The sequence below is a fragment of the Mytilus edulis genome, chromosome 10, assembly GCF_963676685.1.
Source record: "Mytilus edulis chromosome 10, xbMytEdul2.2, whole genome shotgun sequence".
NCBI classification, from domain to species: Eukaryota; Metazoa; Mollusca; class Bivalvia; order Mytilida; family Mytilidae; genus Mytilus; species Mytilus edulis.
The window spans coordinates 50,683,396-50,711,335 of record NC_092353.1 but is presented as its reverse complement, the minus strand read 5'-3'; the positions used below and the strand labels follow the sequence as shown (position 1 = coordinate 50,711,335).

General features: G+C 31.5%; 1 protein-coding gene across 3 annotated transcripts in view; it reads right to left on the bottom strand.

The window, feature by feature from the left end:
• LOC139491440 (sialomucin core protein 24-like) overlaps positions 1-27,940 on the bottom strand; it is a 66,893-nt gene that overhangs the window by 30,313 nt on the left and 8,640 nt on the right. For all 3 annotated transcript variants that reach the window (XR_011656539.1, XR_011656538.1, XM_071279137.1), the window contains exons 2-8: positions 21,921-22,022; positions 19,205-19,273; positions 18,619-18,636; positions 16,347-16,454; positions 14,227-14,287; positions 6,620-6,736; positions 5,581-5,661 (exon numbers count right to left, since the gene is read on the bottom strand). Coding sequence is in view for 1 of the 3 variants with exons in the window: in XM_071279137.1 (XP_071135238.1) it covers positions 5,581-5,661; positions 6,620-6,736; positions 14,227-14,278 (250 nt within the window). In the remaining 2 variants the exon portion in view is untranslated. The remainder of the gene's footprint in view (positions 1-5,580; positions 5,662-6,619; positions 6,737-14,226; positions 14,288-16,346; positions 16,455-18,618; positions 18,637-19,204; positions 19,274-21,920; positions 22,023-27,940) is intronic.

Below are 27,940 nucleotides of genomic sequence, written 5' to 3'. Positions count from 1 at the left end.
TTTCTTGCTTACTATTCTGGACAAAGAAAGATAACTCTAATTAAAAAAAAATTGCTATTTCACAATATTGTGCAATTAGATATTTCTTGCCATTGCACAATACTGTGCAATTGAAAAGACTTGCTATTGCACAATACTTAATATAATAATTTTAGATCCTGATTTGGACCAACTTGAAAACTGGGCCCATAATAAAAAATCTAAGTACATTTTTGGATTCAGCATATCAAAGAACCCCAAGATTTCAATTTTTGTTGAAATCAGACTAAGTTTAATTTTGGACCCTTTGGACTTTAGTGTAGACCAATTTGAAAACAGGACCAAAAATGAAGAATCTACATACACAGTTAGATTTGGTATATCAAAGAACCCCATTTATTCAATTTTTGATGAAATCAAACAAAGTTTAATTTTGGACCCAGATTTGGACCAACTTGAAAACTGGGCCAATAATCAAGAATCTAAGTACATTTTTAGATTCAGCATATCAAAGAACCTAACTGATTCATTTTTTGTCAAAATCAAACTAAGTTTAATTTTGGACCCTTTGGACCTTAATGTAGACCAATTTGAAAACGGGACCAAAAGTTAAGAATCTACATACACAGTCATGACAGTTAGATTCGGCATATCAAAGAACCCCAATTATTCAATTTTGATGAAATCAAACAAAGTTTAATTTTGGACCCTTTGGGCCCCTTATTCTGTTGGGACCAAAACTCCCAAAATCAATACCAACCTTCCTTTTATGGTCATAAACCTTGTGTTTAAATTTCATAGATTTCTATGTACTTATACTAACGTTATGGTGCGAAAACCAAGAAAAATGCTTATTTGGGTCCCTTTTTGGCCCCTAATTCCTAAACTGTTGGGACCTAAACTCCCAAAATCAATCCCAACCGTTCTGTTGTGGTCATAAACCTTGTGTCAAAATTTCATAGATTTCTATTAACTTAAACTAAAGTTATAGTGCGAAAACCAAGAAAATGCTTATTTGGGCCCTTTTTGGCCCTTAATTCCTAAAATGTTGGGACCAAAACTCCCGAAATCAATACCAACCTTCCTTTTGTGGTCATAAACCTTGTGTTAAAATTTCATAGATTTCCATTCACTTTTACTAAAGTTAGAGTGCGAAAACTAAAAGTATTCGGACGCCGGAGGACGACGACGACGACGACGACACCGACGCCAACGTGATAGCAATATACGACGAAAAATTTTTCAAATTTTGCGGTCGTATAAAAACCATATGAACTTTTAAATGAAGATGGTGTTAAAACTAATAATGTCAGTGACATTTGCAATGTTTTTAATAAGTTTTTTACATCTTGTGTTGAAAACCTGAGGACTGACAGATGTATGAGCAAAAATCATGATTATGCAAAATTAACTCAATTTGTACAAAAGAAATTTACTAAGTTAGAACAAGTTAAATTTTCAATTCCACCAGTCACAATAAATGGTCTATTTTATGAGATGGTCAAACTTGATATTAATAAATCCACCGGATCTGATAACATAAAACCAAAAATTTTAAAATTGAGTACTCCTTTCATAACTTCATCTTTAACTTACATTTTTAACAGAATAATAGATAAAAGTCCACTACCCAGTGTTCTAAAGAATGCAAGAGTAACCCCTGTTTTTAAAGGTGGTTAATAATTCATGGCAACAAATTACAGACCAATATCTGTACTTCATGTTTTATCAAAACTTTTAGAAAAGCATGTTTCAAAACATTTGTATGACTATCTAAAAAGATTAGATCTTTTACACCCAGCACAGTCTGGGTTTCAACAAGAACTTTCTTGCCAAACTGCCCTTATCAATATCATAGATAAATGGATACAGGATATGAGTGATGATGATATCAACTTAGCAGTCTTGTTGGATTTTAGGAAAGCTTTTGATGTAGTAGATCATGATATTCTCTGTAAAAAACTTGAAATTTATGGATTTGATAATACTGCTGTTTCTTTTTTTTAAATCATATTTGAATGAAAGAACTCAATAAGTACAAATTGGTAATGCTCATACTAAAAAACTTTATATCAAGTATGGTGTCCCCCAAGGCTCAATATTAGGCCCCCTTCTGTTTATATTATACATAAACAACCTTCCTATTTATATGAAAAATTGTTGCACTGATTTATATGCCGATGATTCAACTTTACATCTTTCTGGTAATTGTTATCAAACTCTAGATTCAAAGGTACAAGAAGATTTACATGGTGTTAAGGAATGGTGCAATGATAACAATATGTTCATCAATAAAAATAAAACAAAATATATGATTATTGGAACAAAGCAAAGAGCAATGCCACATTACAATCAAGTGATACAATCTTCCACATGCGAAAGTCTTTTAGGCATTAAAATTGACCCTTCCCTCACATGGACAAACCAAATTGATGTGATCTGCTCAAAAATTTCATCTAGCCCATATCTGCTATTAAAGATTAAAAAATTTCTAAATCTAGACTGCAGAAAATTATTCTATAATGGTTATATCTTGCCACTAATTGATTATTATTGTATAGTGTGGAGTAGTTGTAGCAGTGAGGGTTTAAAAAGGATATTAAAATTATAAAAGAGAGATGCTAGATTAATACTAATCAAAGAGCTGAAAGCTCTGAAGAAAAATGACGCCACTGTCTCTAATATTGGGATAGTTTTTATGCAAGTCTTGATTTTCACATACCGTAATTAGTTTAACAATGCAACATGTATCGTAAGCATATAATTGATATTCGTATATGTGTGTGTGTGTGAAGTGAAGGTGACAACTGGCTGGTTTTTTAAGACAAATGAATAGGTCAAGACTAGCTGAATTGTACAAATAAATACCGTAGAAAGGCTTGTATATTTCTCACTGGTACATAGTCTGAATCTGAGTCCGTTCGCTTCCATTCACGTTTGCGCCCACTCATTTTCACCCCTTTCACTTTCACACCCTACATGTTCGCACCCAATCTTAATTGGTTTTGTGTTTAACAACTATGTAAGCAAGTGTTTTCTTATAAGTATAATTGTTGTCATTGTCTCAAAATAAAGTGAGACAGCAGTTTTTTTTTTGTGTTGAATAAATCTTAATTATGTTTTGGATAAGGTATTGCTAAAAATAATAATAATCCTTTCTAAATAAAGTGGTATTTTGTCAACGTTTTATTTTGTGTTGAATAACTCTTAATCATGTTTTGGTTAGTGTATTGCTATAACTTGTTTCATTGACTTGTTTCAAAATGAAGTGAGATTCTGACTGTCATGACTATGTTTGTTTCTGCGTGTTGAATAAATTTTATCATGTTTTGGTTATATTAGTGGATTGCTATATTTTGGTTTCTATGTTTTATTGTTTCGTTGTTTCAGATCAATGGGACCAAGCTGTTAAAAACAATTATCTTTTGTGTTTTTTCCTTTAAAATCTTCAATGTTTTACTCATACCAAGCTATAAATACATTCAGTATTTACACCCAAGCAATTTAAAACAACAACCATAATTTTCCAATTATTCAACTTGAATTTGAATTAAAATTGGGCGTGAATGAGTAGAGTGTGAATGTGCGAACGTGTAGGGTGCGAAAATGTATTGGGCACAAACAGACCTGATGCCACACAGTCTGAACCCCCTTCTCCCACAAAATATTAAGTAAATAATCTTTTTGTTACTGCTATCAAAGGTCTAATGAAACTCAGATAGTTTCAAACATTTATCAAAGAATTCTAGTCAAACTGGCACCTAGTTAAATTGGCACCTGAACGTCGTAGGAAGGCGTCTCAGAAAAATAATAAAATAGCCTTGCCAGACGTCATAATTATTTGGACTAATACATGAGATATTGTGTATTTTTCTGCATTATTTTAACCAGTTGAGCATTTTACAGGATTGTTGGTTTAATGCTGTTTAAACTTTACTGAAAAACAAACACCTTAAATTTGCTAATTATTTGGCATGAAAGTTTGATTTATTGAAAGGGACTCATAGTTTTCCATTTTATTTTAATAATTGACTTGTTTTTACAATTACACAAATTGTCTAATTGTTAAAACAACAGCTTTGGTAAGGGCTTCGTTGTTTACCTTTATACACTACATATTCACTTTCGTTTCGTGGTTTACCAAAATACACAACAACATATTCACTATGTACTTGGTAACAGTAATTAATTAATTGAATAGAAAATATTATATCAAATATTATTGGATGCCGAATTGACGTCGAATAGGTGCCGATTTGACTAGATGCCAATTTAACCAGGTGCCGACTTGACTTGTACGTTTCAATTCCTCTGCGATCGTTTGCGGTATTTTCTTGAGAAAACCTATTTTCCATCATCAAAGAGAAGAAGAAACTGCTTTAAAATGATCCTGGAACGCTTCATGATTGTTAAAATAAGTTTAATTCACTCAAAAACAATTTTAAAACTTGCGATTAAACAGGAAGTTTCCAAAGCACGTGTAAAAGAAGAAATTAACCGGTGAGAGTGGAAATCCGTATATGACAGATATCCCTATAGTACGACTTTGAAAGTAAAACAGTTCAATCCTTTTGTAAAACAATCTTTAATATACCTATCACATTAATGTTTGAATGGTCTTAAGCTTATTCAAACCATATAAGTCGGTATGAAACACCAAAACGGAATGAACAATAACCGATTACGTTTTGTAGTTTACAAATTCTAAAACTGGTTCCCGTCAAACTACAACACTTTGTTCGAGTGTAGTGGAATACAAGCAAAAACCAGTGTAAACTGGATCCTGGCTGGTTTAATACTACACAATGATGCATAATGATAACACAAGCAGATACCAGTTTGTTTGGAAAATAGAAAATACGAAACCAAGCGCGATAGGCAGAGCAATGTAATGAAGTTCAGGTCGGCAGTTATGGAACAATGACTGCGTCATTTTCCAAAAACAGACCCTTTCGCTCCTTCTGCACCCTTATTCAAACTGGATGACAATTGAACAGAGAATAAAATATCACAAGTTTGTGATGACATTTAAATGCTTTAAAAATGATGCCCCATCATATCTTACTAACAAGTTTCATTATGTTTCAGACAGAAATCCATACTCCTTGAGAAATGCTGTTCAAGGAAACCTCATACTCCCTAAACCAAAAACAGAATTGTTCAAAAAATCTTTTATGTATTCTGGACCATTCTTGTGGAATAATTTGCCAATACTGTTAAGAAATATTACAAATGTTAATTCTTTCAAATACAAAATAACAGATCATGTATTGAAATCAACCTAGCTGTATAAATAATTTTAAAAACTTATTATGTCATCATGTTTATTTTTTCATCACATTTTATCAAGTTGTATTGAACATTATTATCATACTTGACTTTTTATACTAATGTATGGAATGTATATGTTTGCATTTTGTTTGATTTTTCATGATGAGGGCTTCAGGGAAGATTAGTTATATAGCTAACTGTGTAACACTCTTAAAATAAATGTTGTTGTTGTTGTTGTTGGTCATGTTGGTAAAGGAAACATAAGTATTGCTTTATAAACAAAAATAATTGCTCTGACAGGAGGTATGGTATGTCCAAATTAATACTTACAAGTGTTGTTAACTTTATCTGTCAAATCACATGTTTTATTTATTAAAGCCTGGTCTGACTGGTCTGATACATTGTAACAACCTGAATTTATAAAATAAAACAATAATTATAAGCTTTTCACTTAATTTAAGACCTGTCAACTTTCCCAGTTTATAGGTGTTCCCAAGGTTTCCTCCAACACTTTTTAAAAAACTCTCAATTTAATAAACTAAAATAAAAGAAAAGCATCCAAGTATTGAAAATTACATTTAAACAACTATATACTGATTCAAAACCATTCAGTGATAAACTAACTGGTCTGCTTTGAATAGCTTAAAAATTGACATTAGAATTTTTTTTAAACTGGCAGGTATATATTATCAATTATTAAGATAAAATAGTTATAAAACACTATTCGCAAGTGTCTAAACATTATCATATTTTGCTACATATCACTTACAGCAAAGGTCCTACACTATGCAAAATGTCAGATATTTACCCAAAATCAAACCTTTTCTCTCGAAATTTCCCTCCATATAAAGATACTGCAATCTTGAATTTTCAATTGTTTTTATGACCTGGAATTTGGATAAATTGGCCTCCAATCAATACGAGTCTTTTATAAGGATTAACCAACCTTAATTCATTAAGGTTGGTGTACTCCAACTATTGGAGAATGATAATGACTGCTCTCACTCTAAACTTTGATCTAGTGACCTCAAAATCAACAGGGTCCTTTTCAATTGCCAGACGATTGATCCTCTTCAAATTGCTTAATCAAACAAGTGTTTTCAAGGTTTTTTTATGGTGATAAAAAAAAATTGTCCATACATTGAATTGCTAACTTCCAGCTGCCAAGATTTCAGTAAAGCAGCCACACACATATTTTCAAAAATTGTTTCCTATCAGACGGTTAAAAAATAACCCTTAAATTAGTAAATCTCCAGATTACTTTAATAAAATCAATAACCAATATTTACTTCGAAACCAGGTTAAAAATTGATTCAAAATTTAAAATAACAAGTTTTGACACCATCTACACAATAGATAATGTACATACCGGTGAGAGTCTTTGTAGGATCTGTCTTATTCTTACACTCATAGAACATACAATCTGTCAACTTGGTGAAGGTGGCGTTACAGCATTCCTCCTTCTTGATGAAAGATTTACAGGTGCCTGATAAGAAAACAATTAACTTTCCTCAGCAGTAGTATATGTACATATAGAGGGTGATAGAGCAGAATGTTACCCTTAGAAAACATTGTCAACTTAGGGTGCTAGTGCAGATTGTTACCCTGAGAAAACATTTCCAAGTTCGGAAAAGCCAAAGCTAAGAGGGTGATAGAGCAGATCTTTACCCAGAGAAAAAATTGTCAGCTTAGGAAAAGCCAAGGTTGACAATGTTTTGAGGGGTTACAATCTGCTCTATTCCTTTCTTATGTATGTGTTGTTGAAATTATTATACTGATTGTTCTAATATTATTGTCTTTTAAATTTTAAATAACTATTACATCATGTATATTATGGGGACAAAGTCCCCAATAATAGTAGAAAATTCAATGAAAAAAAAAAAAAAAAAAATCAGGAAAATTTTCATTGTACTAATGAACTCAAAATCGTTCAAATTTTTTGTGTCCTGTTTTGAATTCCCACATCTGCACAGAAATCTACAATGTACTTCCTTTTCCGATCTCTTTTGCATGAAACTTTGAGTCAAATATATGTTCAACAGTCTAGTATACAATAGGAAGGAACGCAATATCAATTTCATTTTTAAAGGGGCACTAGCTGTCAAATTCATGGTCAACGATTTGACTAAAATTCTCATATTTAATTTATAACAATGTAAACATTTATCCAAACTATCAAAAGTCTAAAATAAACAGTTTACAGAGCATGGGGTAGATAATATATAGGTTTGTTTTTGTGTGTATTTTAGTCCAGACACCATCTAATTAACTATTGATTTGACCTCGGATGACCATATAAGCGATGTAAACATAAATAAAGATATGAATAGATTAAACCAACATGTGCAATTGGATTTTTATAGGTCTGTTCGATTTTATTTTATAGATTAAAAATAGATGTTTCTCACTGTTTTTAACCCTATAAGAATGATTTTATGTGCATCGCATTAGTAATCAAATGATTTGCCGCAGTTTCACTTTCATTGTTGACATTATTTTTTCTTTAAATAACCAGTACACATACCATGCATGCGTTGTCAATCTCTAGCTAGGGGTTAAATTGAAGTTCACATTAATATGGATTTAAAGAGGTCGACTCATTCCCTTGCAAGTGAATAACTAATTATCAATGTTTCTTAGCGTAATTTGACAAAATTGAACCTTTTTGGCTGCAAAAAGCGAATTGTTATTTCAATATTTCACTTTCATTATTGATTGAACAGAAAAAAATCAAACTTTAGATTTTTTATATATCTCGTAGCTAGTGCCCCTTTAAGAATTCCTTGATATGCATTTCTTTGTTTACATTGCATATGACGTCATAACTTAAATAGTGTCACAACTAAAATCCCTTACAACAGAACCAAAATCAAAAAGAAGCGTTACAGTATTTCCGTTTTGAAATTAAGATATATTTGATTTAAAAACAAATCATACAGACTTCGTACCTTTCACAGGTAATGCCTGCCTCATATTACTACTAATTCAATCAAAGTGCTTGTAAGCAATGAACAGTAAAGATTGCTTCAATATATCAGTGGGAAGTTAAATTAATTTTTGCATTGGTTGTAGTTGATTTTACAGCAATTCTAGACAAAGGAAGAGAACTCCAAATTTTTCAAAGATGATTTTAACAATGACATTCTATTTTTAGAACAGATATTAGATTCCTGCACCTTGCAAAAGTTACAGAATGTAATTTTCTTAGCAAGTGTAACATCATGTTGTGCCTTGAATATCTGAGAATTTTTTACAGCGATAAATGTTCATGGATGGGATAAATAGAACATTATGATGAATGCACTATATTTTGAGTATCAAAAAAGGTAGTGATAAGCCTTGAAAGATTTTGTTATCAAGTCAGTCCCATAAGGTTTAGATTGCATATCATGCAATCTTTACCTAAATAGCACATAAATGATAAAGTGTCTCTTTGAAAATTAATAGAATGTTATTCATGGATAGAGTTAAATGTCTCCCTCGTATAAACCAATCAAAATATGGCATTTTAACATGTAGTATTGTGTATATTTATCATTTTGTTATTAGGCCATAAAGTGACCTTTAATTGTTAATTTAATGAAAAAGATACGATTTTATCGGAATTATGTTTTGTATGAATATATGCTTACACAAAAAGAAGATGTGGTATGATTGCCAATGAGACAACTCTCCACAAGAAAGTTTGTTTGCCAAATAGTTTAAAAACATTACCTAGAATTTTTACAAAATTTTTAAAGTAATTTTTGTCCAAATTGTGATGTAAAGGACATTGCAACACCATATATTGAGGATAGTTTACTTGTGACCAAAATCATATATGGATGTCAAAGAAATATAATTGACATGGTACAATTGTTAGATCACCTTGGTTTTACGGTTACCATACATACAGATAAATCTGTATTTCAGCCTCTACAATTTAAAGAACCTTAGTGAGCGCGCTCACATACCCCCCGTCCCCACATTGTCATTGGAGAAATGAAATAAGTGTAGGAAAAGAAAATTGTATTAGAAAAAAAATTAAAATCATAATTTTCTGTCAATATGCACATCTACATAGTATGTCCTTATTATCTACAAAGTTTCATGAAATTCTGTTGTGTGGTTTCAGAGGAGTTGCGATGACAAACTGTTGCAGAAGTACATTGAAGCAAATAAGTTCAAAGGAGCATAACTCCTAGAAAAATAAATCATAATTTCCCGTCAAGATGCACATCTACATATAGTATGTCCTTATTATCTACAAAGTTTCATGAAATTCTGTTATATGGTTTCAAAGAAGTTGTGATGACGAACTGTTGCAGTAGTACATTAAAGCAAATAAGTTCAAAGGGGCGTAACTCCTGGAAAAGAAATTGAATCGTAATTTCCTGTCGATATGCACATCTACGTAGTATGTCCTTATTATCTACAAAGTTTCATGAAATTCTGTTGTGTGGTTTCAGAGGAGTTGCAATGACAAACTGTTGCAGTAGTACATTAAAGCAAATAAGTTCAAAGGGGCGTAACTCCTAGAAAAAAAAATGAATCACAATTTCCCGTGGATATGCACAACTACATAGTATGTCCTTATTATCTGAAAAGGTTTCGTGAAATTCTGTTGTGTGGTTTGAGAGGAGTTGCGATGACAAACTGTTGCAGTAGTACATAAATTCCAAGCGAGAGGAGTCAATAGTATAGTGAGGCAAATAAGTACAAAGGGGCACAACTCCTAGAAAAAAAAATTGAATCGCAATTTCCCGTCGATATGCACAACTACATAGTATGTCCTTATTATCTGAAAAGGTTTCGTGAAATTCTGTTGTGTGGCTTGAGAGGAGTTGCGATGACAAGAAACAGGAACGGACGGACTGACGGACGGACGGACGGGTCAAAAACATTATACCCTCCGCAACCCGTTGCGTGGAGTATAATTAGTGTTTTGAGGTTTCGAGATTAATACAATAACCATGTGTATTAGAGTAACAGAAGAAAAGGCAGACAACATCATAAAATTATGTTGTTAGTTAATTCTAAATCTCAAACAAGAATATGAGCTGCGTCGGATAGAAATCGACCTTATGCAAGTGCACGTACACAGGTTCATGTTTAAGACTTTGATCGATTTTGGAATAATTTTAGATATAAAAGCTGCATTTTGGTCCGTTTTAAAGGGTTGTCTTCTTCTTCAAATCTACCTTTGGAACAATTACAGACTTTCCGTAAAAATTATTTCAACCAAAAATAGGTTAACAGAGATATTAATTTTCGTTTGCATAAGGTCGATTTCTATCCGACGCAGCTCATATGTTTATAGCACATCAATGCCCCACTCGCACTATCATTTTCTATGTTCAGTGGACTCTGAAATTGGGGTCAAAACTCTTAATTTAGCATTAAAATTAGAAAGATCATATCATAGGGAACATGTATACAAAGTTTCAAGTTAATTGGACTTCCACTTCATCAAAAACTACTTTGACTTAAATTTTACCTTAAGAGGGACCGACAGGCGGACAGATGAAGGAACAGACTTAAGGTGGTACCCAATACTTTAACTAAAATTAATTTGGCAAGTTTAATTTTCTTAAAATTTTGACAAAGTATTTACTTTGACCCTTTTACAAAAATTTCAAAATTTCAAAAAATTTGAACCAACTGTTTTATCAGAAAAATTACACTGGTTATATAGCAGTTTGACAAACACTTATTTTGATCATTGAGAAGCTTTATATTCCCTTAACAACACAACGTAATTAAAACATTCAGCTGATTTTACAGAGTTATCTCCCTGTAGTGTTAGGTACCACCTTAACTAAGCAGCATTATCAGCATTAATTTGGTTAAATCATAACACATAACATGTGAAAAAAAATTATGAAAGAAAATGCGGTTTTTTTTTCATAAACAATAACATACAATATATAATGTGAACTATACCTTACCTTTTAATTCTAATACAAAATAAATAAGATCAACATTACAATATACTTTTCAATCATGCCAGGTAACAATTATTTGATCATTAGGCCCATGCACATTTTTACTAAACAAGAATTAATCATATAGATTGTACAAAGACCGGAAGCAGTAAAAAAATCCCAAACAAAAGTATATATATATGTATCGTAATCAAATTGGTAAAAATCATCATTAAAGGACAAACATTCTATTCAGGAGTCTTCGAATGATTTCCTCCTTTATAACCTTAATTGAAGATGTGGTCTTGCTGACTGTTTTTACTAATTTAAAGTTTTCTCAATTTTTTATGGTTATAAGTTATAAGGCAAAAATGCCAAAAATTGTTACAAAAATTCATTCAAGGGCAATAACTCCTTCCCATGTCAAAAAATATAGTGTTTTCTAGATAAAAGATAATCTTTACGTTCTACCCCTATTTGCTATTTCTAGCCATGGCAGTCATCTTGGTTGGCAAGATGGGTCAAAGGACTCATATATAAATAAAGGCAACAGTAGTATACCGCTGTTCAAACTCATAAATCCATGGACAAAAAACAAAATCGGGGTAACAAACTAAAACTGAGGGAAACGAATTAAATATAAGAGGAGAACAACGACACAACACTACAATGTAACACACACAGAAACGGACCAAGCATCGGACAAAATCCCACGAGAAAAACAAATATAACATCAAAACCAAATACATGAATTTGGGATAGACAAGTACCGTGACACGTCTTATCGCAATGTGAATTTACAATCAAAATTAAGAGAAAACATACGACGCAACGTTAAAATGTAACACACACAGAAACGAACTATAATATAACAATGGCCATATTCCTGACTTGGTACAGGACATTTTTAAAGAAAAAAATGGCGGGTTGAACCTGGTTTTGTGGCATGCCAAACCTCCCCTTTCATAGCCATGTGAAATATAACATTAAAATGACAACTCAACACCACAGGACTACAATATAAATAAATTGGAGAATACAATTGACAAAGAAACACACAAACAACAGCCAACAAAAGGCAACAAGTTGAAAATTTTAATACGTCAGAAGTGCATTTTATCCACACAAGATCCACCAGTGACGATTTCGTCCTGAATATGCATGAAATATTTGCCACTGGACGTTAAACAACCAACAATCAATCAATCCACCAGTGACGCCCAGATACAAAAGTTTGAAAGCCGAAACAAGCACAAAGTCGAACAGCATCGAGGACCAAAAGATCAAAAAAGTTGTGCTAAAAACTGCCAGGGTTTTCTGTTAGTTACCAGAACATCCTTATTATTTAGAATAATTTATACTTTTGCAAACAGTAAATTTATAAAATTATTAAACAGAAGCTGTACATGATAGAACTGAAATATTAACTAATTACAGGAAACAACTGAAATACATTACATAACCAGACATATAAACAAGATACCATAAAGATTGTGGCAAAGTTTGGTTAAAATCAGCCAAGTAGTTTCAGAGGAGTAGATTTTTGTAAAAGTTAACAAAGACAATGGACAACAACTGACAATGGACAGCAATTGATTGGAAAAGCTCACTGGCCCTCTGTACAAGATGAGCTAAATAGATATACAGGGGACATTTAAAGCTTAAGACAACCAAAACTGCCATGACAATAATATGAACTAGTCCACAAAACACTAACATAGAAAACTAAAAGAGTACACAAATGGAACCAAACCAAGCAATGTTCTTGTAAGCACTGAACAGTAAAGATTGCTTCAATTTAACAGTGGAAAGTAAAATTAAATATTGCGTTGGATAACTTTAATTTTTAAATTGAGATGACTTTAACAATGACATCATTTATAATTTTAGAGCAGATGTTAGATTCCTGCACCTTGCAAAAGTTAAAATATTTTCTTGGCAAGTGTAACAACATTTTGTGCCTTGAATATCTGAACACATGTTACATCGATAAATGTCTAGAAATGTTCATGGATAGGATGTATGGAATGCACTATATTTTATGTATCAAAAAGGTAGTGATGATCCTTGGAAGATTTAGATATTATGTCAGTCCAATAAGGTTTAGATTGCATTGCATTTCATGCAATCGTTACCTAAAAACTGAGAATTATATCAGGTGCTCAGGAAAGGCAAGCAACTACTTTTGTAACCCATTGTGCTGTATTGTAATGTATAGTATAGACTTACTTGTTTGACCTGAAAAATAAAAATAAAAGTACAAATTTAAATATTTTCTGCAAATATTAAAAAGAAGATTTGGTATGATTGCCAATGAGACAACTCTCCACAAGAGACCAAATTACACAGAAATTATCAACTATAGGTCACCGTAGACTATAACTATACATTTTACAAATCATATATAGAGTATTAAAAGAATACATACAGCCTTTATCATGTTTATGATTATCATTATTATTCCAAACAGTTAAGAAATGTATGATACTTTTAGAAAAGAAAATTCTCAATGCTGCTGCTGTAAATCTTTTTTCTCTTGTTCTCTCGTTCTCAACACTTCATCAGCTGCTGTATTCACACACAAATTTTATTATCAAAATTGTCATACAGAAATACTCATAGTTTATGCATATTTTCAGTCCTAGAGATTTACAAAAAAGAGCAGCACAAGTTAAAAGATGAAATTCAGAAGAAATTCTCAGCATCTAATACTATGTATATCTTTGCTCGTTGTGGAATTTGTTTTAAAAATGCACCTACAACTACTAATATTTAGGGCAGTGCCCAACTCTTTTTTTTAAAACAGAGGGGTCTTCCATGAAGCATGCCAAAGCTTCTTTTCTTTGTGTTTAAAGGCTTTCTTGCCAGATCTTTTGCTCATTTTTAAAATCATACAAGAATAAAACATACAGAACTTCCATCATAACAATTCTTGTGATTTCCTCTTAGAGTTACCTAAATACCTCCCTATAGCTAATATAGTAAATCTTTCTGACTAATAAAGTCAACTCTAAGAAGTGCTTTTATTTGAGGTCTGTTACCTTTGACCTTAAAAATGAAGTTAAAATCAAACTTACATGAATCTGTGGATTCATTATTACAACGTTTTGGTAAATCAGTGGCATTGTAGCAAGCTAAAACATAATACAAATATGGTTTAGTAATAACATTTGACAAACAAACAAAACAAATACTTCATTTGCAAATCAAAGTGCCCAAAATAAGCATAATAATACATATATACCAAACCCTTTTTATAGAGATCCCATCATATCTAACAATCTCAGGATTTCCATGTTAAAAAGGTACTGTCACATGGGTAGTTTAAACCAATCAAATACCTATATAGCTCTGTCACATGGGTAGTCTGATCCTATCAAATACTTATATAGCTCTGTCACATGGCTAGTGTGAACCAATCAAATACTTATATATTTAACAATATTTAAAGGAAGTAGGTTAATAAAAACATTTAGTTCTAGGTCTTTTGATTAAGCTTATCAATAATTTATTCCCATAAAAATAACACTATATCTTTATATAAGTTGTAAACATTTATAGTTGCAATATTTTAATCAAGTGTATTAAAATTGCTGTCTAGAAAGAGAGTTAAAGCAATAAAATTTTAAAGAGTTTTTTTCTGACTGCTAAGGTGTAAGTGTAACGGTTTATTTCTTCCTCTGTGATATTTTATCCTGGGGACAATTTGTCACAGTAATTTTTTCCAGACATGGTATTTCACAGGTAGATTTTTTTCCAGAGGACTGAAAATCTATCTGTGTTATGGGGATAGTATGTACCAGTATATATTTGCTATACCATATTTCACAGAACCTTGTGAAATAGAGTCCTATTAACTACTATGTAAGTTACTCCAATCAATATATACCTGAATATAATTATAAAATGTTTCACAAAGGTACAACAAATTTGAATAATTTATAAATCAAAGGGAGGTAATTATGAGCAATTTATATTTTAAGATATTGATATCATATATTCATAGTGAAATTTTTCCTTGAATCTTATTTTTTATATATTCATTTATATAAAAAGATGACTTACAACATGATTTAATAAGACAGATAATATTTCACAGATAAATACTATCCAGTTGATGAAATTGCTTTTGTTCCAATATATTGTTATGCTACGATTTATCAGATTTTCATTTAATCAACAACTTCATCTTTGTCCCTAGACAAAACTATTTCAAATGTATTTATATAGTTAAAAATATCATCATACTCAAATTCTTCCATTACTGTTAACAGTAGTAATGCAACTATATTTCTACCTTTACTTTTTAATTTATATTTGTACTGAGATCTGAAAACAACTCACTTTTACCTGTATTTCACCTACCTTATTTAAGCATGATATTATTTCACAATTATGATCTTTGAAATTACTTCTGGTTTTCTTTCTTATGTTTCATAATAATTTTCTTTTTAAAAGAATGATATTTACTTGATAATTACACCTTATGTCAGAATCCTGGGTTTTTATTGGTTGATAGCCAGTGTATATTCACCAATTTACTGTTATCAAATAAATATCGTTCATTTTTTAATGCCGCCGGGGTATATGCTAAAAGGTTATGTCTTTTTTACCCTCTCTACCGTGGTATTTGCCAAAAAATACTCTATCTGGCTGGACGCTTGTAACGTCACAATCATCAATGCGTTTTTGAAAGTTAACTTTCGGTGTAATTTTAACAGATATTTAGCATTTTCTTGAGGAGTATTTGCGAAAAATACCAGTCTTGAGAATGAATTTCCCTCGCTTACGGCTCGCGAAATTTAACATTCTCTCGAATGGTATTTTTCGCAAATACTCCTCCTTAATATGATATATCTGTTCAATATTTCAGGAAATGTTTTCAATGATAATTTGTGAAATTATTTCCCATTATAATACATTTTTTTTTAACAATTTAGCTTTAATTCAAATACACTATTATTATTTCATAGTATTTGTAAAGGTTAAGTTCTTATCTAATAACTATTCAATAAGTTAACTACCCAGATAGAATTTCACGGCAAAGAAAAAATATCCCAGGGAAATGTTTTCCTCCGGATAAAAAAATAACAACAACTACTGTTACATTTTATCCTCCGGATCAAATTTCACCCCGATATAATTTTGCTTTACATAAGGTGTTGACGAACACTGCAGTTTATTGACACATACCGTTAAGTTTCATTGTTTTGTTGCCACAAGCTCCTAACCAAGCACAACCAGCATTGGCAGTGGTGTTACAACAGTCTGTTTCAGTTTTAACTAGGCTGCATGTATCTACTGTAAAATAGTGATACAAATTAGTAATTCATTTGAATTTATATCTATATTTTATATCAGCTTTTAGCTATACACATTGTGTACTAGTTTAAAATCTTACCCAATCACATCTTCCCAAATTTTATTTCACAAGTTGTTTGTGCTTGCAGCTTGTTATATAGTATTTTATGCAATTTGGTGGAAAAGTAACGTGCAAATTATGTTTTATAGCTATTTTATTTCAACTTAGTTTAGGCACACACATCCTCCCGCTAATTAAAAATCTCTTCAAGGTTAAAATTGTCGTCTAAATTTTTAAAAATATGATAGAACAATGTACAATATACATGCATAATGCTCCATCAATCTAACTAGTACATGAACGATGGAAATTTGTAATGTTTTTTTCTACGTCTCCTGTAATGTTTTTTTCTAAGTCTCCTGTTACCTGCTTCCAAATCGAGCAAGCGGTAATGTGAATATTTCTTTCTGGGTGACAGATAATTTTTCAGGTCCTCTTTGCCAACTGCATTTCAAAATTTTGCTTTCTTGAAAAATCACAGGCCTTTTTTGAATTTAAGCAACTTAAGCTCAATTACCAGGTGTAAATTGCAGGATAAAAACATTATATATACATTGTCTGGAATATAAAATGTATTTGTAAACAGTAGCCAGCAAGCCTCACTTTTGGTTCTGTTTATAAACCTCGTACAAATAGATTTTATATTTTGCAACAAAAGTATGTATATTGTGTATATTCTTTTCACACATTATCTTAATTTCCTATAGTTTAGAGTTGACATACTATTATACTGTAGATTCACTTCTATCATGGGATACCAGTTTTGGAGTTTTTGTGGAAACAGTTTTTTCCACGATTTTTAAGGTTCAATGAAGTACAAATTTTCTATAATCTTGTCTGAAAATTTTTGCAACACCAATAAAATTAAATATCCAGGATTTTGTTTTGGTTTAAATCCACGAATTATTACCTACAAAAATAAATGATCCACAGAATTTGACCATTGTTAAATATAGTATATGTCATCCTTTTTTTTTTCTAATGTTTCAACCTTTTTTTTGTTTTTATATTTCATCCTTTTTTTTTGTTTCTATATTTCAACCTTTTTTTTTCTTTCTATATTTCATCCTTTCTTTTAGTTCCATTATATTGTAATTTTTCACATTGAATAACCTTGAGACTGATGGTGTGGATGGGGGTTTAAAAGTAGAGAATAGTGGGCACAAAATATAAAGAATAGAGAAAAATTGACAAAAAAAAATAAAGACCAGAGAATAAAGAGGTGCTCAAATATAACCAAAAGAGAACAGGAGGCTGTCACAACGACAGCAAACCGCATTTATTAACATTTATTTGTGTCCTGGCAATATCACAAGAACCATTACTGATGAATGGTGAAAGTGAAAATCGTCAATATCAAATTTGACCTCCATTTTGTCATCAGTATCAACATATTAAAATTTGAAAAGCTTAGATTGAATGGTTCATGAGTAAATGCAACAACGTGAATGGAAACGCCACTTTACGATCTTTCAAGAACCATAACTCCTGAACGGTAAAAGTCAAAATCGTCATTATTAAACTTGACCTCTATTTTGTTATCAGTAACAACATATTAAAATTTCAAAAGCTTTGGTTGAATGGTTCATGAGAAAATGCGAGGACACGACTGGAAACTCCATTTTTCAATCTTTCAAGAACCATAACTCCTGAACTGTAAAAGTCAAAATTGTCATTATTAAACTTGACCTCCATTCTGTCATCAGTAACAACATATTAAAATTTGGGAAGCTTTGGTAGAACAGTTCATGCGTAAATGCACGGACACGACTGGAAACTCCATTTTTCAATCTTTCAAGAACCATAACTCCTGAACGGTAAAAGTCAAAATCGCCATTATTAAACTTGACCTTCGTATAGTTGTCAGTAATAACATATTAAAATTTTAAAAGCTTTGGTTGAATGGTTCATGAGTTAATGCACGGACAACATTTGATTGCCACCCGCCCGCCCGACCGCCCGCCGTACATCCCCAAATCAATAACCGACATTTTTGTCACAAAAATACAGTTAATAAGAAACAAAAAGAATAGAAATAAATGGCATTAAAAATTAAAAGAATACAGAAATGAAGGAAACCCCCATTCTGACACTCATACATACCTGCTTCTGGACCTGAACCTGAAAAAAAACAAAGAAAAATATATATTCATATTTATTCTGCAGACTGTGAACATCATTGCGTCAAACATGCTTTAGTACATTAAATCTAAGAATCAATTTACTGAGTTTCTTCTAGCTTTTACTCATTTAAAAGCCCATAAAGAAAGTCACAGTCACAACTTAAAATTCCTTTTGGCAGAAAAAAAAACAACATAAAAGTTTCAATAATTTTGCTTACTCTTTATTTTTCTATGTTGTGTTTTGTGGACAATTGTTTGTCTGTTTGTCTTTTTCTTTTTTAGCCTTAGCTTGTCTGTTGGTTTTTTTATTTGAGTTTGTATGTCTCTCTCATTTCTCTGGTATCGTTTTCCACTCTTTTCTTTGATTCTTCATTGCAAAACATGACTAGCTTATTGATGGGTGTTTAACACCATTTTGAGCACATTTTATTATTGTGGCCATTTTTTCTATTATGAAATTTCATTTTCTCTAAACTGATGTTTTGTGTAGATATAAATGCTCAACATACATTCAAATTTTTTTATTCTGCAGTGAAGAACTTGTATTGTTCAATATAACAACTTACAAATAGTATTAAAGGTGTTGTCCTTGCAAACACCTTCTAGTTTAGTTAAGTTGACTTTGGCATGACAACCTGAAAACAAATTAAACAGAAACTCAAAATATCCATTACCCTTTCAATTGAACATTTTAGAATCTGAATTATCATTGGATGAATTTGCATTGTTTAGAGGGATTTGAACCAATCACAACATTTTGGCATACAGTTTTAAAATTATTACCCAAAATGCATTATATTTTGAAATGGCAAATCCAAAACTATTTGTTGGTTTCCTGCAGGTATACTAATATAAAGAGATTTGGCCATAACTCAATTTGACTATTTTATGAACAACTTTTCCTTTTTGAAAAGTTTTAAGAAAATTCCCCAAAAAATTAACATAATTCAAATCAAAATATCTTGAAAACAAGCAGATAACCAATTTTTTGATTTCATATTTTCCTATCTTTATCTAAGACATATGTCACAATGTGATTGTCATAGGCATGCCAATAAAATGGGAAACTGTTTTAACTAGCTACCCAGAAGGAAACAAAACAGGCATTGTTTTAAATGGTCATAACACATGTATCTTTATTAGCCTGGGGGGCCTCTTTAATACTTTATTTATAGGGGTGTCGCTGGGGTTCTGTTACCCCACTCTTTTCATATAATTTTTGTATACCTTTTCATATACATGTATTGCGAAGGTAAAATTGTAACCTTTTCCCATATTGTTTGGGTTTGGTGGGGTCTGTTGGAAAAGTGGAATATTGAAGACTAAAAATCTGTGTGTAATGTTTATATCATGGACTTTCCACTGTAAAAAAAAATATAGGACTTTTCATATACAAGTAATTGGAACTTTATCAACCTTATCATATATTTCTGACAGTTTTCCCAACCTATACCCATATTTTCAAGCTTGGAAAAGTGACCTATTCTAGTGGCATGTCCTATCACTGTGTATATAGGAAGTGGCCCCTGAGGTATAAGCAAGCTTTCAGAAAAGATAATAGTTGTCTAATTTCAAGCATTTAAGAAGAGCAATTACCCAAGATACGATAATAACCAAATATATGTTGTGTAATCAGAACCAAAGTAACAAAAAATGCTTTATTAGATGGTTTAGGCCAAATAAAAATGTATATGGGGTTCCAGTAACCCGACCGACCCTTAGTTAAAAAAAACCCGAGCCGATAACTTTTTTTTTCATTTCTGAAAAATAAACTTTCAAACAAACAAATTTTGAGGATTTTGAATTAAAATAATTAAATTCATAGATTTCTGTCATCTGAATTTCCATCACAAGTATGCAAGAATTCATAACAGAATGCACCAAAATTAACTAAAAACGTATCATGACTGTTTATTTTACCACTAAACACATGTAAAAATGGTGGACTTCGGGTTGGGGCGTGTATAATACCAGAAACAATTTCGGTAAACACACGATTTTTTCCGGATTTTGACACTAAAAATGTCTTATTGGCGACTGACAAGGCAAGACAAAAATGTATATCAATATACCACCAGTAAACCTGACCAGAAGCTATCAAACATTGTCAAAATACAAAATATAGAATGTGGAGCTAGTGCCGTTACAAAATTATCAAGCAGTAGTTGCAGTGGCGGATCCAGTCATTTTAAAAAGGGGGGGTTCCCAACACAGAGTAAAGGGGGGGGGTTCCAACTATATACTCCCATTCAAATGCATTGATCGGCCAAAAAAAAGGGGTGGTTCCAACCCCCGGAAACCCCCCCCTCATGCAAGTAACACATGTTTTATGAATTAGGCAGTCACTTGACAGTGCAGGGAAACAGATATTTTATGACATGATAAAATTCCCTCTTATAGATAAGTTGTCTCATTGGCACTCATACCACATCTTCTTATATCTAATATGTTAACATTGTTCGAGTGGAAAATGTATGTAAATTGGGAAATCTTTTAAGTCCTTTTTATTTCCTTTAGTTAAAGATAATTCTCCTTTATAGTGATATCAATATGAACTTGGACAGTCTTTAAAAAGTTAATGGGATCTAAACATCAACCCAAAAACAGTCACTAATGCATTTTGATAAGATTTGAAAATTCTCTATTGCCAGCTGCAGGCAGTGGATAAAGTTTGATGAAGAAAAAAACGCAAACAATGGATTGATTGACAGAGCAATGACAACCTTTGAATTCTAATTCCCTTCAGCCATGTCAGCATCTTTGATGACTTATAAACTTGACCAATAAGAACACATTGTGTAAGCAGTTTTCATTTCAAAATATAATTTTCATAACACAACATACATTTGTCGTTTTGTGGCCTTGTATAGCTGACTGTAAAGTGTGGGCTTTGCTCATTGTTGAAGGCTGTACAGTAATCTATAGTTGTTAATTTCTGTGTCATTTGATCTCTTGTGAAGAGTCATCTTATTGGCAATTAAACCACATCTTCTTTTTCATATGCAAAGTTTAAGTGTTTCGGTTATATTTTAATGGAATTGGGTTTAAACATCAGACCTGTTTAAAGTTAATGACCCACCTTTCCCAAGACCCAAATTCTGTTCTTTTCGTGGTACATGTAACAGTGGCAGATCCAGAAATATTCAAAAGGGGGCACTGACTGCCATATAGGGTGCTCAGGCTTCAGTGATTCTCTGTATAATCAACCCATTTTCCCCCAACAAAAGAGGGGTCCAGGTCCCCCACCCCCTCTAAATCTGCCTCTGTGTAATGTGGACTTACCTTCATGGGAAGTTGTAACTTCAGTAGCATTTGTGCAGTTGATGTATGCACATTCTGCATAATTACAGCAGGTTGTTTCATTTTGTGTTTCACAGTAAACAGCTGAAAATACAGAAAGATCATGATCATCTGTAAATCAAATAAAAAAGACGGTGGAATTAATATCTTTATAACGATTGTTGTCCAGATGTGAAATGTTGACAAATATAATGACTACCCATGATAAAATGAACATAGAGGGCATGGCATGATAGATTTATTCTGATTCTAATCATCTAATGGGAAAATTTAGAACTTTAGTACTTCTAAACACTTTAGTACTTCTAAACAGACCTATAATAGGTATTCAAAAGTCATCTAATTTGATTTGATGATTCCAAAACGTTTTAGAAAATCAACTGTTTCACGATTGAGAAATGAAGAAATACATGTACATGATGTAAACTTGCTTTCGAAAGATTTCATTTAATTTCCTACAAGCAACAGGAACACAAACATCTATTTTGATTCCCGGCGTTGTTTAATTTGTAGAATGCTTTATTTCATCACCTTGAACTTTCAAAGCTTCAGTAGCATGAGTAGTAATATTTCTGACCAGTTGAATATTTTGGTTTGATAAAACAAATTACAAGAGCAACACTTACAATCAAGTGAAGGTAAAGTTAAATTATTAAAGTAATCAGATATTACAAGTCTGTATGCCCTCACCCTACCTACCCAGTCACAGTCTGCACGTATAGCCACTAGTCCGATGCCCTAGACTAGTAAAATTTCATTCGGACTAGTAAGTTTTTGCAAAACTTTGGTTGGCCAAATAAGAAAAATGTCAGAATATTGGTCTTCGGACTAGTAGTTGAAAAAGTTTTTGGTGCAGACTGCCAGAAAATAGCTGCCTACTCAAAATCTTATTATTTTATTATTTTTGTTTTGTTTTCTGACATGAAAACTATAAAACATCTTGTACTTCAATTTCTGTTTGCTGAAAAAAGAAAATGCCTGTCTACACAATGTACCTACCTACCCCTGTCCCAACCTTTGGGTAGGGTTTGGGCAAATAAAAATATTTCTAATTTTGAGATAAAGGTAAACATGTGTTCATAGTACTCTTAGAAACAACAAGATATAATAATAGATCGGTATGAAATATGAAATTGATGGCTAGCCTTTCATAGATAAATATGCTAATCAAGGTGATAAATACAATGTTTAATAATTATACAATGTAATCTTAGACTTGTATACAAGTAAATTGTAGCCTTATTAAAAAAAAATCTATTAACTGCTGCAAGATCATGTATAAACTAGTCATTTCTGGTTTAATTTTTTTACTAATAGAAAAAATGTTTGAAATTAGCATGACAGCATTTAAACTTCCTGATCATATGGCTTTTAGTATCCTCCTTTCATAGTTTTTTCACACTTTAAAGAATGCAATGTGACGTCACAATTTTCATTGAAAAAGCATGCATGTCTCATTGGCACTCGTACCACATCTTCTTGTATCTATATATAACCATGATAACCAATTCATATGATGTACAAAAACATATGCAATTATTATAAATCATATGACATTCAGAAGACTGTAATGGACTGTGTGACAACATTACCACAAGCTCTGAATATGTGAAATAAAGGCAACCCAGCAGAAAGATAGCCAGGAGGTTCAAGGGGATCCTAAAAATCCAGGGACCAATTTCCTTATCAAGTCAACAATGGTCAAGTATAACAAAATACTTAGAATAGATTCTAAAGGTTTTTTTTTTATTATTTTCATATTTTTTAATGTCTATATCCTTTAATATTAACAACCTTCCTACGAAAACAATATGTACATGTCAGATATGCTATCAATCAGATAGTTCGAAAAAATTAAGATTATCTTGCTTCACAAAATTTTCAAAATGTATGATTCTATTAGTGAATAAACTCAATCATTTTTCCCTAAAAAAGTCTGTTCAGTAAAAGGATAATATCAATATAAAAGATATTATTTTAGATATACCATACAAGCATTAATTCAATGACAATATTGTGAAACTATCAACAGGATACGGATTTCAAAAGATTATTGATAAAGTTCTGCTTGAGTTACTTTTTATGAAAATTGCACAAAATAATTTTATCTCTAGTGAGTAGTTCTACAATTGTACCTAAATCATCATAAAATCATCACTAATCCTTGCATAATATTCATCTTAAGAGTTCAACTACTTTTTGTTAATAACATACATGTAGCTGAATGAAGAAAATTTTGATTTTATTAGTCATGTTAGATGATTATTATCTAGCTTCCTAATTCTACCTACAACTTGAAAATAATTTTAAGGAAAACACTAGATAGATAGTGTCTCATTAGTCAGTTTTTGGATGGAAATTGGTTGTTTTATTTTAAAAGTGGCAAATATGAACCCTTCTTAGTACTAGTCTGAAGTTCAAGTACTAAGAAGGATTACACATGCACCAGTTATTTGATAATTTACATGTATAAAACATTACCTTCATCAGTGACACAAAAACTAAATTAATGATGGAATCAATGTTTACAAAAAATATTTTATAGACTTTACAATTTTCTTTAGGGTTTGAAATTTTGAAAAAAACGGAAGATTTGAATGATTAACGTGAGGGATGGAAGAGTGCTTACAAATCAGGAGATTTGACTCCTTCTGGAAGAATCACATGTCTGGGATTGTACATGTACACACTGTAACATTCCACATTATTCAAGCAAACCAGTTTTATTTCAGAACTTCATATAAAGAACCTTCTATGATCCTACTGGTTAATAAAAAAAATAACATAATTTCACCTTTACAGCTAATTTACTACTGCATGTAGAGCAAGACTTTGGTTAGCTTGCTAGCTTTGTTTGTATATTGCACAATTGTAATTGAAATAAAGTCCAATAAAATTTAATTCTAATATGACGTGCTTCTTTCGCTTTGTAAACAACACCGTGATAAAATTCTCGATATATCTATACTTAGCGCAGACTCCAAGATGTACACAAATGGCTGTTTAAATATGCCTCCCACGTAAATCCACATGTATCGTAACCTATGTGTAAACGGTTGTGGATTTCGCTGTGTTAACAATTACAATTGAATAAAACCCTACAGAACATTTATTCTGATTCTGACGCATAACAAAAAGAATTTACACATTAGAGAATGGAAAAATGGACAAAAACAAAATAAATTAAAATTCCGCGAAATTCCAGTAATAATTTTGGCGCATTAACGTCATTTCAAAACATGACGTCATACGTATGAAAACGTCAAAGCTGAAGGTTTTTCTATTGCGTTTACCTTCTAAACTCGGATACAATTGCATTAAAATAAACTATTGAGGTAGGTGTTGCTTGTTTTTTGTTCTATTGCATTATTCGCACATTTACTGATTTCAGCAAGTCAACATGGCGGCTCCTTGGTTACAACATGTCAACAGTGAATTTGACGGTAACTTACGATAAAAAATGTAAATTTAAAATTGCAAATGTTGGGTTTACTGAGAAGTAACAAAAGGAATCACATTTTTTTTCTAGCGGTTAGTTAAGAAATCATTTATGCAGGTTTATTAAATTTGTTTTACATTTATCGAACAGTGGGTAAAATAGAACAGCCACACACACGGTATACCCATCATCGCTTCAGTTTTTTAATGATCGTATTTGTCCTATTAGAATCGAAATAATTCAAGGAAGCCATAGATTTGTTGTAAATTTACACATGGCCTGGGCCGTGATATTCGAATTTTATCCTGAGCGTTAGCCATGTGTAAATTTCCAACAAATCTATGGCTTCCATGAATTATTTCTTAAATATAATATATACAGGTTTAATTATGCCTATATATATATTGTTTGAAGATCTCAATCTAAATTACAAAGCTTGAGGTATCTTTTATACAAAGCAAGCTAGACAACCAAAGTTTTACTCTACAAGCATTAGGAAATTAGCTGTAACGCACACAAATAGAATGAAGTAGTCAACATTGATTGCTGTTAAATCAAAGTAATAACATCACATGACTTAATCTTCTTAAGTTGAAGGTCTCACGTCACCAACTTTGTAATTAATTATCTGATGTCCTACAAGTCTAAGGCAGACATACTTATAAACTTAACACTATAAATGTTGTATAATGTACATATATAAAGAGTGCACTGTGAACTTTTATAATTACATTGGAAATGTTTTCAGTTTTTACAACTTAATTTTCAAATCAAGTTCCTTAAAGTTTTTCAAAACTAAAATTTATGTGTCTTTATTCAAAAGATAACTATTTAAACCCATGTAATCAAACGTATTACAGTTTTGGTTGAAAAAAAATAATTTTGCCACTAAGTCAGTTCTAGGATTTTTTATTATGAAACTTAGAATGTTTGAAAAAAATTCAATTCTCAGAAACTTACAAAACCTTTGAATAGACTTATTAAGAAGGGATATAATTACGATACTGTTGTCAAGTCATTAAAGATTGCATATTTTGGCGTTAATATTGAGTCACTGATAAGGTCTTTGCATCGGAGCTAAACACATTTATTCTAAAAACAGTTGTTGGCATGACACGGGTTATGTTCTTCTCATATATGTTATGATGGTATGATACTAAACCCCTAACGGGAAGGATTGTGCCTGATGTTCATATGAAATCATAATCTTTCAGTCAGTTTAATTGAAGTCTGGAGCTGGCATGTCAGTTAACTGCTAGTAGTCTGTTGTTATTTATGTATTATTGTCATTTTGTTTTTTTTCTTTGGTTACTTCTTCTGACATCAGACTCGGATTTCTCTTGAACTGAATTTTAATGTGCGTATTGTTATGCGTTTACTTTACTACATTGGTTAAAGGTATAGGGGGAGGGTTGAGATCTCACAAACATGTTTAACCCCGCCGCATTTTTGCGCCTGCCCCAAGTCAGGAGCCTCTGGCCTTTGTTAGTCTTGTATTATTTTAATTTTAGTTTCTTGTGTACAATTTGGAAATTAGTATGGCGTTCATTATCACTGGACTAGTATATATTTGTTTAGGGGCCAGCTGAAGGACGCCTCCGGGTGTGGGAATTTCTCGCTACATTGAAGACCTGTTGGTGACCCTCTGCTGTTGTTTTTTATTTGGTCGGGTTGTTGTCTCTTTGACACATTCCCCATTTCCATTCTCAATTTTAATATCAATTTATAGATTTATAATTATTACATGTACATGTATCTCGAAAGAACTTTTTTTATTTATTATAAGATTGTCAAATGACCATGATGACGAAAATTTTGTTTTACTAAATGACATTAATGATGTAATTTATATTTTCTCTGCTGCTTATAAAGTTTAATAAAATGTTAACCAAATCAAATAATATTACGAAACAATTTTCGCATATTTTTAATGGGATTTGAAATTGATAAAAAAAAAAAAAAAAAAAAAAGCAATCAATGCTCAATGCTGCAAAAAAATAATTCAAAATTTAAATGCATATTTTTTTTTTAATAGGATTAAAGGTTTAAATGTGATACATCAAGTTCATCAATAAATCATAGATGAATAAAGATAAATTTATATTCAATCACTGATTTTCCTGTTTCAGACAGCATCCTTCAGGCTGATGAGGATGAAGATGATAAATTTAATAAATAAATGCAGAGTCAGAATATACAACAAATATTGATCAATACTTTGAACTTTATATCATGTATTATTATGATACAAGGAAGAATTTGTAGTTTTCCTAGTATCTGTCATTAACATATGAGCTGTGTTTCATAGAAATCAACCTTATGAAAGTGCAGATAAATTTTAAACAGTTACATATTTTGCAGAGATATTTCACCCTGAACAGACTTATTGACATTCATTTGCATAAAGTCGGTTTTTATCCTACACAGCTCATTTATTTAGGCTAAAACTATATATATCAGTCTATTATTTGAAGTATTTTTAATTATGGAATTTGCATTTGGAATTTCTTGTGCTTGAAATTTTTATTAAATTCCATGCCTTTTTTGTTTTGAGAAGTTCATA